Source organism: Clytia hemisphaerica, unplaced genomic scaffold, assembly GCF_902728285.1.
Source record: "Clytia hemisphaerica strain Z4C2 unplaced genomic scaffold, Clytia hemisphaerica genome assembly, whole genome shotgun sequence".
Lineage (NCBI taxonomy): Eukaryota > Metazoa > Cnidaria > Hydrozoa > Leptothecata > Clytiidae > Clytia > Clytia hemisphaerica.
In genome coordinates, this window is record NW_027103486.1 from 228017 (window position 1) to 242455 (window position 14439).

The 14439-nt window shown below is 33.7% G+C and overlaps 2 protein-coding genes across 2 annotated transcripts in view; both read left to right on the forward strand.

Moving 5' to 3' along the window:
* Positions 1 to 1614: 1614 nt before the first annotated feature.
* LOC136798626 (DNA/RNA-binding protein KIN17-like) lies at positions 1615 to 8477 on the forward strand. The gene is made up of 15 exons (XM_067055259.1): positions 1615 to 1762; positions 2565 to 2659; positions 3133 to 3176; positions 4139 to 4344; positions 4792 to 4840; positions 5106 to 5158; positions 5351 to 5399; positions 5619 to 5706; positions 5854 to 5922; positions 6043 to 6094; positions 6355 to 6417; positions 6709 to 6777; positions 6963 to 7062; positions 7358 to 7458; positions 7995 to 8477. The coding sequence occupies exons 1-15, from the start codon at positions 1643 to 1645 to the stop codon at positions 8061 to 8063; spliced, it is 1227 nt and encodes a 408-aa protein (XP_066911360.1). The 5' UTR covers positions 1615 to 1642; the 3' UTR covers positions 8064 to 8477.
* Positions 8478 to 8944: 467 nt separating this feature from the next.
* Positions 8945 to 14439, forward strand: part of LOC136798625 (E3 ubiquitin-protein ligase RNF123-like) — a 31894-nt gene continuing 26399 nt past the window's right edge. The window contains exons 1-8 of the mRNA XM_067055257.1: positions 8945 to 9088; positions 9978 to 10057; positions 10475 to 10587; positions 10842 to 10896; positions 11285 to 11370; positions 12026 to 12112; positions 12570 to 12637; positions 13652 to 13777. Coding sequence (XP_066911358.1) covers positions 9018 to 9088; positions 9978 to 10057; positions 10475 to 10587; positions 10842 to 10896; positions 11285 to 11370; positions 12026 to 12112; positions 12570 to 12637; positions 13652 to 13777 — 686 coding nt within the window. The 5' untranslated portion in view covers positions 8945 to 9017. The remainder of the gene's footprint in view (positions 9089 to 9977; positions 10058 to 10474; positions 10588 to 10841; positions 10897 to 11284; positions 11371 to 12025; positions 12113 to 12569; positions 12638 to 13651; positions 13778 to 14439) is intronic.

Sequence of the window (14439 nt, forward strand, 5' to 3'; positions counted from 1 at the left end):
GCACCTACATGGCCTTTCAGTGCCTTGCTCGACGGGCGATTGAAAAATCTCACCCTTCGTAATCACCTCCTATAATTGTTTCAATCTGTGATTCTAAGGTGAAGACTATTTCTCATCTTCAATTCTCTGAAGAAAGCAGAAATTTGATGTGAAAGTTAGATTGTCAACAAAGTGCCGTACTGTAAAAAATCATTGAATAAAAGAAGAATTTTTTAGAAGAAATTTTAGATATTTTCATTTTGAAGAATTGGTGCAAAAAAGTGAAACATAAAAAGTTTCATTTTTCATTGCATTAAAATTGAAATGGGGGATTTGGAAAATTTTCTGTTTTGTATTTTGTGCAAACCCCTGTAACTATGGGCAAGCACCCCGTTGCTAAGATGTTGGCAAATCAAAAATGAAACCACTGAAAACAAAAGTAAAATCGACCCGTTCTTTGAATTTTCATCTGCCATCTTGTAACTTGAGATCAGATTGTGATTGTTCTCTGCCCACCACGCTGAAGCTCTAAAGGGATGGGTGAAAACATAACAATCTGACGAATATGCTATTTCAAAATCATAAGGACTGCATTCATCTAAAAGGACTGGGAATGACAACAATGCGTGATTGTGTTTAATGAAAAGGGTGCTGTATATATCAAGAAATTTTGGTTTTTTACTTTCCGACGCGCAAAAAGATTCTTGATGTAGAATTTCACGCAAGTGGGCTATTTTCCTCAGTCAGATGTTTAACTTTCAAGCGCCTTCAGAGGTTTACCGTGCCCGTGAGAAAATTATGAACATCTGTTATCAGGTTAGCATCTTAAGAATTGTATGCAAAAATACAGTGAACGAAAAAGCTGTGATTGGATTTAGCTGGAAAATATGCAAAACATATGCATGTTTACACAAAGATTAAAAAGACAACAAAGCATCTTTTAAAGAAATATTATAATCATTAGAATATTAAAAGATGGAATTTCTTAATCCAAAAAGAAATATTTACAGAACGACGAAAGCCTTTTAGAAATTTGTTCTTAAAGACATATTCTGTTTTCATGCCATTAAAAAATTCAACGAAGGCGGAGTACACACATCAAACTTTCAAAACACACAAACTGAAAGCAGTAATTATGATGTCATACATTCTTTCCTGTGCTAAAAAGTATTAAAACCCCCGTTTTGATATAAAAGGTCAAGCCCAACACGTTAGTAAAAGCAGCTGTAAACCAGGGGGTTCAAATCAATGTTTTATGTTGATCATTTGGCGGTTCTATTCCCAGGAGAATAATTTACCGTCAGCCGAATAAGGATTATTTTTGTACCTCTGCTGGTTATTTTTCAGCTTGAGTTTATGTTTAATGTTATGGTTTTTTGAAGTGCTTGATTCTAAGAGATGAGCGTATTTATGATTATTTTTAGTTTTCAAGAGAAGGAAATTTAATCTTCCTATTACAAGATTACAAACGTTACTACAAGATTGAACCATTTTTTAGATTCCATGAATGACCAAAATAAAAAAGTTTTCCGACCTACCCACCTCCAAAATCTAGGGTCAGGTGACGACGAACCAAGAATTTTTTTAAGTCTAGCCTAAATTAGAAACTTTTAAGTACATGATCTGTTTTTTTTCAGTAGCAGTTTAAAAGTGGATTAAAAAAATGGGAAAAGAAAAAGGAGGATTTCTGACTCCAAAAGCAATAGCAAATAGAATCAAATCAAAAGGATTGCAGAAGCTACGCTGGTATTGTCAGATGTGTCAAAAGCAATGTCGTGACGAGGTACTTATTTATGAAATTTATTTTCATACATTTTAGAGGCTTGATGTTATAATTATTTTGAAATTATATATGAATTATATTATTTTTAAAAAATGAATGAAAACAGTCTGACTAGTAATTTTTGTCGACCCAAAAAAATTTAAGTATTTTGATTGGTTGAGAACATTGAAATAATTGTGATATTAGATATTTCACATATAAATACGACAGTATTAACTCTGGGGGGGCTGGGTAAACAGCGGGGGGAGGAATCAAAACAAAACTACATTGAGACTCTCTCCATGTTGTCCTCAGTGTAAGAATTTATAAAAAACGTCTCTGGAAACTACTTCGAAGTCTTTTTTGTTTAGTTTTGGTAATTCCTCCTGAGAGTCGTTTTTTTTGTAAACCAGTTTTTCTTAATAAGTTCATTCAAATGTTCATCATTCAAAAAGAGAAAATAATGCAGAAGGGATGATGGATAGAATGAAAACAAAACAAAAAATGCATAGAAAAGATTTTTTGGGCCGACAATGAATGACAACATGACAACAAAATGACTTTGAGTGCAATACGAGAAATACTTCACTTGGTCTGAGATTTCATTAATATTTTTACAGGCATGACGGAAGCTGTTTAAATTTGGTACGGCAGTCCTCGTACCCATTGTCTTGTGCCTGTTTTAGGCAAAGTAAAGTATTACAGAAAAATCTCAGAACTTGTAAAATATTTCTCGTATTGCACTTGAAGTCATGTGATACTAGTACATGGTGGAATGTTTGAGTGGAATCTTGATAATAATTAATTATTTAACTTATTTTAGAATGGATTCAAATGCCATTGTATGTCAGAAGCTCATCAAAGACAGTTGCTATTGTTTGCAGAAAACCCAAACAAATATTTAGATTCATTTTCACAGTGAGTATTAAGAAAAAAATAGCCTTAGAAATTTTGAAAAAGTAATGCAAGTTCATATTTTTTTTTAAAGCCTGACATAATGCTGCATGAAATTGATTGCAATTGAAGTATTGAAGTGTGCTATGAAAAGCAGCAGGGTGACTATTACGTACTAAATGCTGCACTATTTGCAAAAGCAAAATAAAAGAAAGAATGTGTTCTCAGGGAAGCTGAAACTGAAAATGGTGGATTAAAAAGCTTGAGTTTGTATAAAGTCTGTTATAAAAACATCAACTCATCTTAAAGCTAACCATGTAGATTGACAATATATGAGTGCCCCTTACTGTGCAAAGAGGTTCTTTTGCCTCATTATAAAAAATAATCCCTTTCTTCTCTGAGTTACCTTGGTGAGCTTGACTTGACTTCAGCATCTTCAAAATTGAAGTAGAATTTCATGTGCTTATAATATCTCTGCAATTCATTATTATTTTCAGGGACTTTTATGATGATTTTGTCACATTATTGAAAAGAAGATTTGGTATGTATTCAAATCCCTTTTGCCGCAGATGGATTTCTAACTCAGCCAGGCTCTAAAATGGGTCGGTGGAAAACATGGATCCCATCCATGGACTACTCCATTGGTGTACCTGTTGGAGTACCCCGATATAATTCACAGACCAGAATGGGAAAACTCGTTTCTTGAATTACAGACCAACGAAAAAACGAGCTCCAAAATAAAAGTTAGATAAATCTTAAGGGAAGAAATTTTTGCTGGAAGATATTTTTGGCGGAAATTATTTTCGCGAATTAAAAAAATTTACTTTCCTAATAGAACAAATGTCATTGGCTGAAAATGACGTAATCTTTCAACTAACCAATCAATTATCGCCATACTAGCCCGTGTTATCTTATGAAAATAGAAAACAACAGGCTATACTAATCCAAAACAGAAAATCGGGAAATTAGTCTGTCTTTCTTTCATCTCTCTTTCCTCTGGTCTGCAAGATTTCTACTCAAATCGATTTTTAATGCATCGAGAGCGCTAGACAACATTACTGCGGCGATCTTGCTGACAAAATGAAAACTTCTAATTTCTAGATTCTCATTATGTTATTATGTTATGGAATCACTTGAATTTCAAATAGAAGTCACCTACACAACTAAAGAAATCAGTAATTCTATTATTTTCAAGCTCTAGGGCATAAAAACTAGGGTACTCCAACAGGTACACCAATGGAGTAGTCAATGGATGGGATCCATGTTTTCCACTGACCCCTCTAAAATGGCATTCGGGCCTCAATTTTCATTTAAATTTGAAAAGAGTAATAAAATTCTAGTTACTGTATTAAAATCTGTTTTTAGTTTCCTGCAGATTTGTGCTTGTATTACTTATTCCTATAATCAATATTTGTTGGGAATCTTCTCTTAGACTCTATAGAAATGGAAATACCCAAAGATATACAAAGTGGATATAATGTGTATGTCTATTCTAAATTATAGGCACCAAGCGTGTTCACTGCAACATTATATATCAAGAATACGTTGCAGAGAGAGATCATACCCACATGAATGCTACACAATGGGAAACTTTGACAGAATTTGTAAAGTGGCTTGGTCGTGAGGGTCATTGTACCGTAGATGAGACTCCTAAGGGATGGTTTGTCACTTATATTGATAAAGATCCTGAAGTTATTGCTAGACAAAAGGTATTTTATTAATAAGAAATATCTACTTTGCTTTTTTAATATAACCAGATTCATGGTCCATTCAAAAGGTGGACTTGGATTATGGACAGATTATCAGAACGAAAAGCCTCAATGCCTGACTAAAATCTAATTTTAATGCTAATTTGTAGGACATTTTACTTGTTATTGAAAATTGTGATTTTGATTTCAAACCGTGCAGTCCAATCAAACCTATCATGTAACTCAAATCAGCTATTGAATTTCTCCCTAAACAATTTTTTTCTTTCTAAGGGGTTCAAGATGTATAAGATTTTAAAAGAACCATTCCTATTTCATTAGAAAGAAGAAAGATAAACTTAAATTTTGATTTATTAAATTTGATTCATTAGATCAAAAGTTGTAATCAATTGAATGAAAAAGATACTGTCTGAAAGTGCTCAAAAACCTTAAAAATGATTTGTTTTCCAGGCTGCACAATCACAAGAGAGAAAAGAACTTGATGACCAAGAAAGAATGGGTATGAATTCTTATCTATGCCCTTTCAGACCTCATTTGTACAACTAACTTTCTTCTTTACCTCCTTTCCCTGTGACTTGAAGCTTACAATCTCAAATCTTTGCTAGAAAAGAACAATTTCCTTGTATTTATATCAAAAGAATGCTAGTTATTAAAATTTCTTGAACATCCATTTTCTGGCTCTCTTCTTAAAGATGAATGAAAGGTAAGCCAGAAAATCAATCATATTTTGTTAATTCATTTGTTAAATTAATTTTTCATGACAGCGAAATTTATCGAGAAACAAGTTGAACGAGCTAAAGCAACTACTGGTGACCAGGTATGGAAAACAACTTTTCATAACAGTGAAAGTAGAAATTCTATTAGCATGTTCCTTAACACCCAAAACACTATTATATATTTAAAATAATGTTGGTGTTGAGATTTTTGCTTTATGTCAGTTGACCCAAATTTAATTATAAACAATATTTCGGTTACTGTCAAATTATTGACTATTGATTTGTTTTTTTAGGAAGAGAGCAAATTTACAGAATTACAAAGGGAAGATGAATCTGAGAAAGGTTGGTACTTGATTTTTCCCATGTTTTTTTAAATTAAATCATATACAAAATGAGCTGCTGGTTTTTTATTGAAACCCTCTGAAAAATAGTCAATTCTTTAATATGGTACTTATAGTCAATTTTCCTTTTTACATTTTACACAGAATTAGCTAGGCTTTTTCAAAATTTTGTCATTGATCCTGATTGATCTCCTCAAATTTTCTTTCTTTTATTTTATAGTCACTTTCGATTTCGGAAAACCATGCTCTTCAAAAAGCAGCTCCTCTAAAACTAGTTCCTCTAAGACTAGCTCTTCATCTTTTGAAAAGTAAGTTCTGTTTTTGTATTTGTAGTGTTTTTAACGCGCCGAAAGAAAATTCTCTCTACTTTTTCTCTGTGTGCATTTGTTATTTTTCATTGTAATCTTTTCTTCCTGTCTAATCTTTTTGATGCTAATACTTTATAATTACTTTAGAAAATCCATCTCAATAGCAGATAAAAGTGGAATTTTCAATAATTCTGAAAAAGAAAAGTCTTCAAAAGGGTAAGCTATTCTCATATATTCTATGTTTTCACTGTTAATTTCTTTGAGTTTTTTGATACCATTTGTGAGCTGTCTGTTTTATATGATATATAACAGGCTTTCCATGCAATCATTTTATAGAAAATCAAAGGAAACAACAAAACGAAAATCAGCTTTGGATGAAATTCTTGAGGTAACTCAAATTTAAATGTCTGTCTATCTGTTTATCAAAGTTTTGGGAAACTTTTTATTTTATAGACTTTGACTGACATTCTGGCACTTGTTAAAGCCAATCTATACATGCTTGTGGAGTCACATATGTCAATACCTTTCTTTTTCTACAATGACAGATATTACATATCTTCACTATATATATGAAGCTGTTTGCTGACCTTGCAAAAACTATGTGTTTCCACACGCTTGAAATTGTCCTTGTATTCTGTTCAATTTTAGGAAGAGAATGCTTTGAAGAAGAAGAAACTAAAGGAAATCAAAAAAGAAAATTGGCTGACAGAGGTTTCTATAATTCTACATGTCGTACTTTTTGCAGCATATTTTTTTGGGATGAGCTGGAGTTTTTACAAGAGACTTCACTAATTGGTTATTTGAAGTAATAGAGATGACGCGTTATTTAGAAAAAGTAACAAAATTGTTTTATTACAGGTTAACGACCAACCAAATCAAACGAGAGCTTGTAAAAACTCTAGCTTGTCCCATTTTTTTATTGTCAGATATAAAGTTGACTATTATGTGCTGAGCTAGTTGTCCTATGATGTCGCTGACAAGTCTAATATTTGTTTCTTTCAGGGTATTGTTGTGAAGATCATAACTAAAAAGCTTGGTGATAAATACTATAAACAAAAATGTGTTATAAAGGTAGACCTAATTCCTTTTCCTCTCTTTAATATGTAATATGAAAAAAAATTTTTGTTTGTAATCATGTACCAAATTATACAACAGTGACAAAAATCTATCCAAATTGTGATGTGCTAACTTCCTATTGAAATAATTTTTTTTAATGAGTTATCTCTTTCACTGACATTATATTTGTATCTTTTCAGGAAGTGAAAAACTTGTTTATTGCTGTAGTTGAGGTCTTGAATTCTGGAGATGTCATCAAACTTGATCAAATGCATTTAGAGACTGTCTTGCCAGGCCCAGGTTAAAACTCTCATTTTTCTACAGATACTTTAATGGGATAAAGTTTCGTGGGGATTAAATTTCGCAGATGGGTCTATCCACGAAATTCATACCCAAATCTGTGAAATCTGTGAAATTAAATCCCCGCGAAAGTTTATCCCATTAAAGTATATCCCATTAAAGTATATTGCTCCTACCACTTATGAAACCCAAATAAATTTATTGCTTTCTCATCCGAATTACATCTCTTTCTTATTTTATGTTGGAAACTCCATCGATTCTCTTTTAGCTGTGAATCAATTTTAATTTTGTTTAGGTCGACCATTGAAAGTAGTGAATGGTGAACATAGAGGTTGTAATGCTGAAATGATTGGCCTGAACCAAGGAAAATTTACTGCATCAGTCAAATTAACTTCAGTAAGTACATTTCAATCGCTCCCTTTATCCAGTCGGTGAATTTGCTTTAAATAAAATGATAAATTACAGGGACCTCAACATTTGAAAAATCGTTTTCTTGTTCTTCCATATCCTAGTGTCTTTAGAAAAGCACTTCGGAGCAAAATTTTTACATACTTAACCTAAGGTACTAATCACCGAAATTAGAGTAAAGAATTGAACAATTTTTGAAAGGCAGACACTTCAAACTAGCAGATACTAACCCTATTCCCTGATGGTGTAATGTATTAATTCTTCTCTTAAGCCATATTTTGCCCCCTTTCTGTTATTAATAAACTTGATTAGGTTTTTGTTCACATCGAAAAGTTTTTTAGCATAAGAAATTGGCCTCTAAAGATTGATGGTTAAAAAGATTGGTTAAACAAATGCAACAAATCTGTTTATCAGTTCAAACAGATGGACACCTAAGAGAATAGGTTACTAAATGACTACAATATCAAGGCACAGTATCAATGAAGATGTTTTTGATGCTGTGACCTTTACTCTTCTTTACTCAGGGTCCACAGAAAGGAATTACAGTAAAACTGCCATACGAAGAAATATGTAAAGTACCTTCAGGATCTTGAAGAAAAAGAATAACAATGTGCAGATGTCACAAAATGAAGCCATGAGAGTATTCAAAATGCTGTGTAGGTCTGATCTGAATAACTTCAGTGCAAAGAGTAAATAATTTTATGGCATGGTCGATGAAAAGGATGTCATTGAAATCCAATAAAAAAAAATCTAATTCCTCCAAGAAGCACGAGTTTTCTACAACTTTCAAATGAAGATGCAAAATTGTTTTTATTGGGAAAAGCAATCAATCTTTCAAAACGAATCAAATTCAAAACCATTCAGATTAAGTTTTTCAATATTTTTTATGCATATTGTATATATTTTAATTTCTAATTGGTGTTATAAAGTGAAGAAAGACTTATGAGATGGTATGGGGATCTGAAACCCCTCCCCGTTTGAAGAAAAGAGGTGGGGCATGTAGCAGATGAGTTCTGAACCTTATACTTTATCTCAGTCTACAACAATTATGTTTTTCAAATTTCAAAATTTGTTCTCGTAGAGGTTCTGTTGTCATTGTCTTTTCTGATTTGAGGTTTTTAAATCCAGTGTGTAGCTCAGGAAAAACTATCAAATCACATGCACGAAGAAACTGATTTTCACACTTGTGATAACTGCACAAAGTCACACTGATTTGAAAGTCATCTTCTACAGGCATGTGATTCAATGATTTTTATCATGTGTAGGAGATGGGGTAGAAGATGGAGGTCCTTCCTCACTGGAGCCATGTAAAAAGTATTTTTTTCTGCAGATATTTATTATTGACTGCAAAGCAGACTAACTGAGTACAACGCACTTAAAAGTGAGATATACTCTGGTGCAGATGAGCCCAACCTTGACACTTTTTAGAGTTGTTCATATTTTTCATTTCAACAAACTCTTATTGTTATATATTTAAGTAAAACAAAAACAAAACTTGAAACAAATAATAAGTAACCCAATAAAAGAGGGAGAGAAGGACAAGGAAGATGGCGACTGATCAATTTCTTTCAAGTATTTTCCCAGCAGATGAAGATGAAGGATCTCTTGCTTCTTCAAGGTATATTCTGTTGTTTTCATGATTTATTTACATACAAACGACCGTAGTTCAGTGGTAGAGCATCTGGCTACGGTGCGCAAGGTTGTGGGTTCAACCCCAGCCGGGTTGTATCAAAGATTCCCAAAATGGTACTTGATGCTTCTCTACTTGATGCTCAGCAATTAAGAGAAGGATCGAGGGTAAGTGAAGCAATCCAGGGAGAAAAGTGGCGCCCTCCCCTACCTTTGGGTATACAGCTATCGAAAGAGGAGCCTTCGGGTCGCCTCCGACTGCGGTCGTAGAATTCTTACTATTTACATACATACATAATCCTTCCATTTGAAAGTGATGACATCTTCATATCTCTCCACTTGTCCCTGTCGTTTACCAATTGAATTATTTCTTCCTTTTTGAGTCCAGTGTCCTGTTCGATGCCCTTATTGAGTGACTTCGGTGGTCGAAATCTTTTCCTCACCAAGTGGACGGGATCCCAAAGAATAATTTCGTTGTGGGTTCATTCCCTCGGATGACATGGCCGGTTATTTACCGTTGTTAAAAATATTCTCTTTTATTATATATAAAGGAGGCAGGCTTTTATGCTGACAAAGCAAAATAAACAAAAGAAGTTCTCAAAATTTTATGCTCGCACAGTTGTTCTTTTCTTTTCATAGGACTAGAATGTATTTAAAATTATCGTTCCTTTAAAAGATATTCTCTTTGATGATATATGTGACAAAGCAGAATTAACAAATAATTTCAAAATTTATGCTCGGGCGACGCCGAAAGGGGAGACAGTAGTTCTTCCTTTTATTTAAAACTGCATGCTTTGACCAAGCCCATATCCCCATACAGCCAAATATTATTTAATTATTGGGAAGTTTTAACGTTGATTTTTCTTTCTACTATTTAGAACGGAGCTTAACTTTTCCAATTTGCAAACACGTATCATCAAGAACATTGTTGCAAAAAGTGAACTCAACCGAAAACAAGGTATTTTATACTCAATTTTAAATGAATTCGGGAGAGAGTTTAATAAACAGAAATGATGATCTTCAAAAGAGTGACATGATAGTGGATAGTTGAGAATTGGTCTCTCCTTTCTTTACGCAACAATTTTGTAGCGACTTCGAAAATAGGCCTCTTGGATTCTGACGTCAATTCACGTTAGCTAGGCCTTGGATTTGGAACGCCCTTATTATTAAGTTTGGCTTGTTTCCAATTGCTATTCTTCTTCTAGTGCTTGATTTGATAAGCATAGAATAAATATAGCTAATTTGTTCTAGGACAATATAATAATATGTTTGCTACTATTCGAATGTTTTGAAGCAAAAAGAATTGGTAACCACAAAGTTACTGCTTTCTCCTTTTGTATATCTTTTTATTAAAATTTTCCTTCCATCCACATAGTACTTGAACCTGAGGAGCGAGCGGTAGCAGATGGGCGTATAGGTGGAGAGACTGTTTTGATTGATATCTCAAGTCAATGTGGTACTATGAACACCGGTATTGAACGAATGGAGGTGGGTTTAATTGTGTTCTTCACTTTAATGGTATCCATTTATATGATGTTGATTGTAAAAGATGGAGTACTGAGGGAGTTGAAGTTCAGAAGGGTTTGGTCTTTCTGAAATGCAGCCACACCCAAGTTAAAATACAGCCCCAATAATGCTAATCTGAGGAGCCTCTGTGGTTATATTTATAGTTTTATTATTTTGGAATCTTGTTTGAGTTTTTTTTTCTATTCCTCACTCTACAATTTTGATTTTAATTTTAGCTTGAGAGTCAAAGCAACTTCAGCAGTGTACGGGCCAATGTTTGTGTCTGTAAAGGTGAGAGAAATATCTAGAAAGAATTACCTACAAACTATTTTGATCTTTAGGAGAGTCACCCTGCATACTTTTCCAATTCAGATTCAGTTTTGGAAAGATATTCCCAATTGAAAATTTCGTGTTACTATAAGCATTTTGTTTGATTTTTCGGATTAAATGTACAATTCGAACTAAGAATCTATCTTGAAAAAAAGAACGTGTATTAGTGTATGCTAGATTCAAACAGGTAGCCTTAAAAAGCATCGGTATCTTTGCAAATATTACATTTTAGAATACTTGATTTTTCGCTTTTGCAAGACTTGATTTTACTACTATACCCATCAATAAAGGGTGTTGGATCTTGGACATAAACCATAAATGTTGAACAAGTATAATTTATTTTCTCCAGGAAAGTGGATGTATGAAGTTTTCCTTGGTTCAAAAGGTATCATGCAACTTGGATGGGCAACTGTTCGCTGCCGATTTACGAACGAGGTATTTCTTGTTTGTAGGAATTCGTCTTTTCCCTTTTTGCTCCTTCGGTCTTTTCTTTTGTTTAAAAAAAATGCTGTATAAGCAAATCGCCGTGTCAATTCAAGACAGACTTAAGTCCATTTTTTCGAAAATTGACTTAAGACCATAACCCCCTATTTTAGCATGCACGCTTTCCAAAAACGGCCTTAAGTCCACAGAATTCTAATGGGAAAGAGGTGTATTTTGCAATTCAAAAAAAATAAGAATTTAGAAAGTTCCATAATATATCAACCATAAACAGCCTTAAGTCCTAAATTTTAGTGCAAATTTTATTTTCTATGAAGCATTGACATAAAATGTGTAGCCTTAAGTCCAACACATCTCAACCTTTAAAGTCAATTATCTCAAAATGGGAAAAATGGACTTAAGGCTGTCTTGAATTGACACGGCGAAATGGTATTTATGATATGCACCGCTGTACACACACTGGAGAGTCTTCTGAGAAAAAATTTCCCACCCAATACGTCACTTAAACGATAGAAAAAGTGACATATTGGGTGGAACCAAAACAGAAAAGTTGCATAATTTCGTGAAGTCATTGCAGTGGTGCATATCATGAATAAGATACGTTAAATAATGTCCTTTAGACATTGCTCCCTTTGATTCGTTTCTATAGGAAGGAGTAGGGGACACAGCAGACTCTTACGCATACGATGGTCATCGTGTTCGAAAATGGAACATGGCTACTGGAAAGTATGGAGAGGTTAGTGTATACACAATTATACTTCCTACTCTACACCAAAATTACTCAGGACTGTTCATGTTGAAAATATTAAGAATTAGACTTGAGTAATACCACAGTATTTTTATGTGATCCCAGCTGCCTGACTATTTGTTTGTATAAACGAAAATCACCAGCCAAATGAAATACAAACTGAAGACATGCAGATACTATTCCTCTTTTTTATGATTTTTTTATATCCCTTTCTTTTCCCGATGCGAAACCAGATGAGATGGAGTTTTTATAAGATACTTTAATAATTGGCTATTTGAAGTAATAAAAATTATGCGTTCTTTAGAAAAAGTAACAAAATTATTTTATTACTGGTTAACGACCAACCAAATCGAACAAGAGCTTGTAAAAACTCCATCTCGCCCCCCCCCCCCCTAAATATACCATTTTACATTGATAACCGATATTATTGTACCATCTCCCAAAGGAATGGATGGCTGGTGATATCATTGGATGTTTAATTGACATGGATGAAGGAACCATCTCTTATAGCCGGTTTGTTTTCGTTTTTACGTTCTCTTTTTGTTTTATTTTATACCCTGCTGGAATCTTGTTATATCTTGTGAAAGTCTAGCCTTTAAACCCTACTCTTGTCTCCCGAATAGACGGGGGGTCCTAATAAGCAGGGGGTAGGAAAATTTTCTAAATTCTAATAAGCGGGGGGGGGGGGTGGAATAAGAAGGGGAGTAATTTAAAGACAGAATTTTTTTTAACTGATATCAATTTCAACAACAAAAAAGAAACTTTAACAAATGAACACGTAAAATAAGAACCAATACTTAACAAAAAGGAGAATTTTAACAAGTTTAAGGTCTATTTACACTAATAAAATATTGAATAATTCGAATTTAATTGGCGGGGGGGGGGGTCTTAATAAGAGTGGGGGTTGGATTTTTTTTCTTAACAATTAGGGGGATACGTCTATTTCCGAGACAAGAGTATACCCCCATACACCTTTTAGACCGTAGTTGTGCGGTCAGGCGCGTGCCACATTATTATTTAATTTACTACCCTTAACTCGATCCAATTTTTTTTACACTTTTTTTCTACTGTCTTTATGTGCGAAATAAAGACTGGGACGGTTTTAGGGTGGTAAAACGGACAAAAAAATGCCCGCGTGACAATTGGCGACTACGGTCGAAAAGTTGTATTTCGTGGTCGAAAAGGTGTATTTCGTGGTCGAAAAGGTGTATTTCGTGGTCGAAATATTGATGGATAAACCAAGGACTAAAAATTTGGTACATACCCCACACTAATTTCCTCATTTACCTTAATTTATTTAGCTTTGAGGAAGAAGTCCAATAAAGCACGGACATTATTTTTCTCGAAGATTGTGTTCGATTTTATGAATTCCATATCGAAATTCGATTAAAATATGGAGAAATTTGATTATTTAAGCGAAATATTTTTCTGAAATAATCGAATCGGTTCGCTTATATCTTCGCTTGGATTCGATTAAATAATCGATTTTATTTTTGAGAAGATCCCTAACCTCACTTAATTTTCCAGTAACGGTCACCTGATGGGAGCAGCATTTAAAGACATCAAACGCGGAAGTGGACACGCCTATTTCCCTGCTGTCAGTCTTTCGTATGGTGAAGTCATACAAATGAACTTCGGTGCCACACCTTTCAGGTAAAAAATTAGCACGCGTACGTAAAATGAACTGTTTGAGACCGTTTTACATGTCGTCTAAATCTAGCATATCCGTTTTCCACCACGCGATCTTTTTATTTTATCGTTTTACGAGCTTACGTTTTACGAGTTTACGTTTTACGAGTCTTGCTTTTCATTGAAGTGAGGTAAGTACTTCAAGTGAAATCAATTTTTCTCCAAGGATCCTCTGGGAAAAGTAAAATTACGGATTTACGAACATACATACGGGTTTCGAATTAAACTAAACACGCGAAAAAATATCAAGTAAACACAGCGATCGGTAAGCGTAAATGCCTTATAAAATGTTGATAGATGTTTTCTCTTTTTATTCATTCAAAAAATGTTTTCTATTTTTTAAATTCAATATAAAAGAAATGAGATTATACAATTACCTTATCATTTTTTATGTTGTTGACAGTTATAGTGACCTATACAGTATGCCAAAGTGGAAAAATGAGCTAAAATTCTTTGTCGAACGGCAACTTCCCGCTTTGTTTACTTGATTTTATTCGTGCAGATTACATGGGATCAAAGCAAACGCTACGCAAAAATGTCCGGACGGACTGGTGTCGAGATAAAAGTCGTGGTCGCCTGATACAAGCAACTATAAATATCAACGTTTAAGTCATTCCTTTAACTTG

Bases quoted from the DNA above. Each gene is read 5' to 3' on its own strand.
- LOC136798626 (XM_067055259.1), top strand. From the start codon at position 1,643: ATGGGAAAAGAAAAAGGAGGATTTCTGACTCCAAAAGCAATAGCAAAT. The intron at 2,660-3,132 runs GTGAGTATTAAG...TATTATTTTCAG, and splicing joins TATTTAGATTCATTTTCACA to GGACTTTTATGATGATTTTG. The intron at 5,707-5,853 runs GTAAGTTCTGTT...TAATTACTTTAG, and splicing joins AGCTCTTCATCTTTTGAAAA to AAAATCCATCTCAATAGCAG.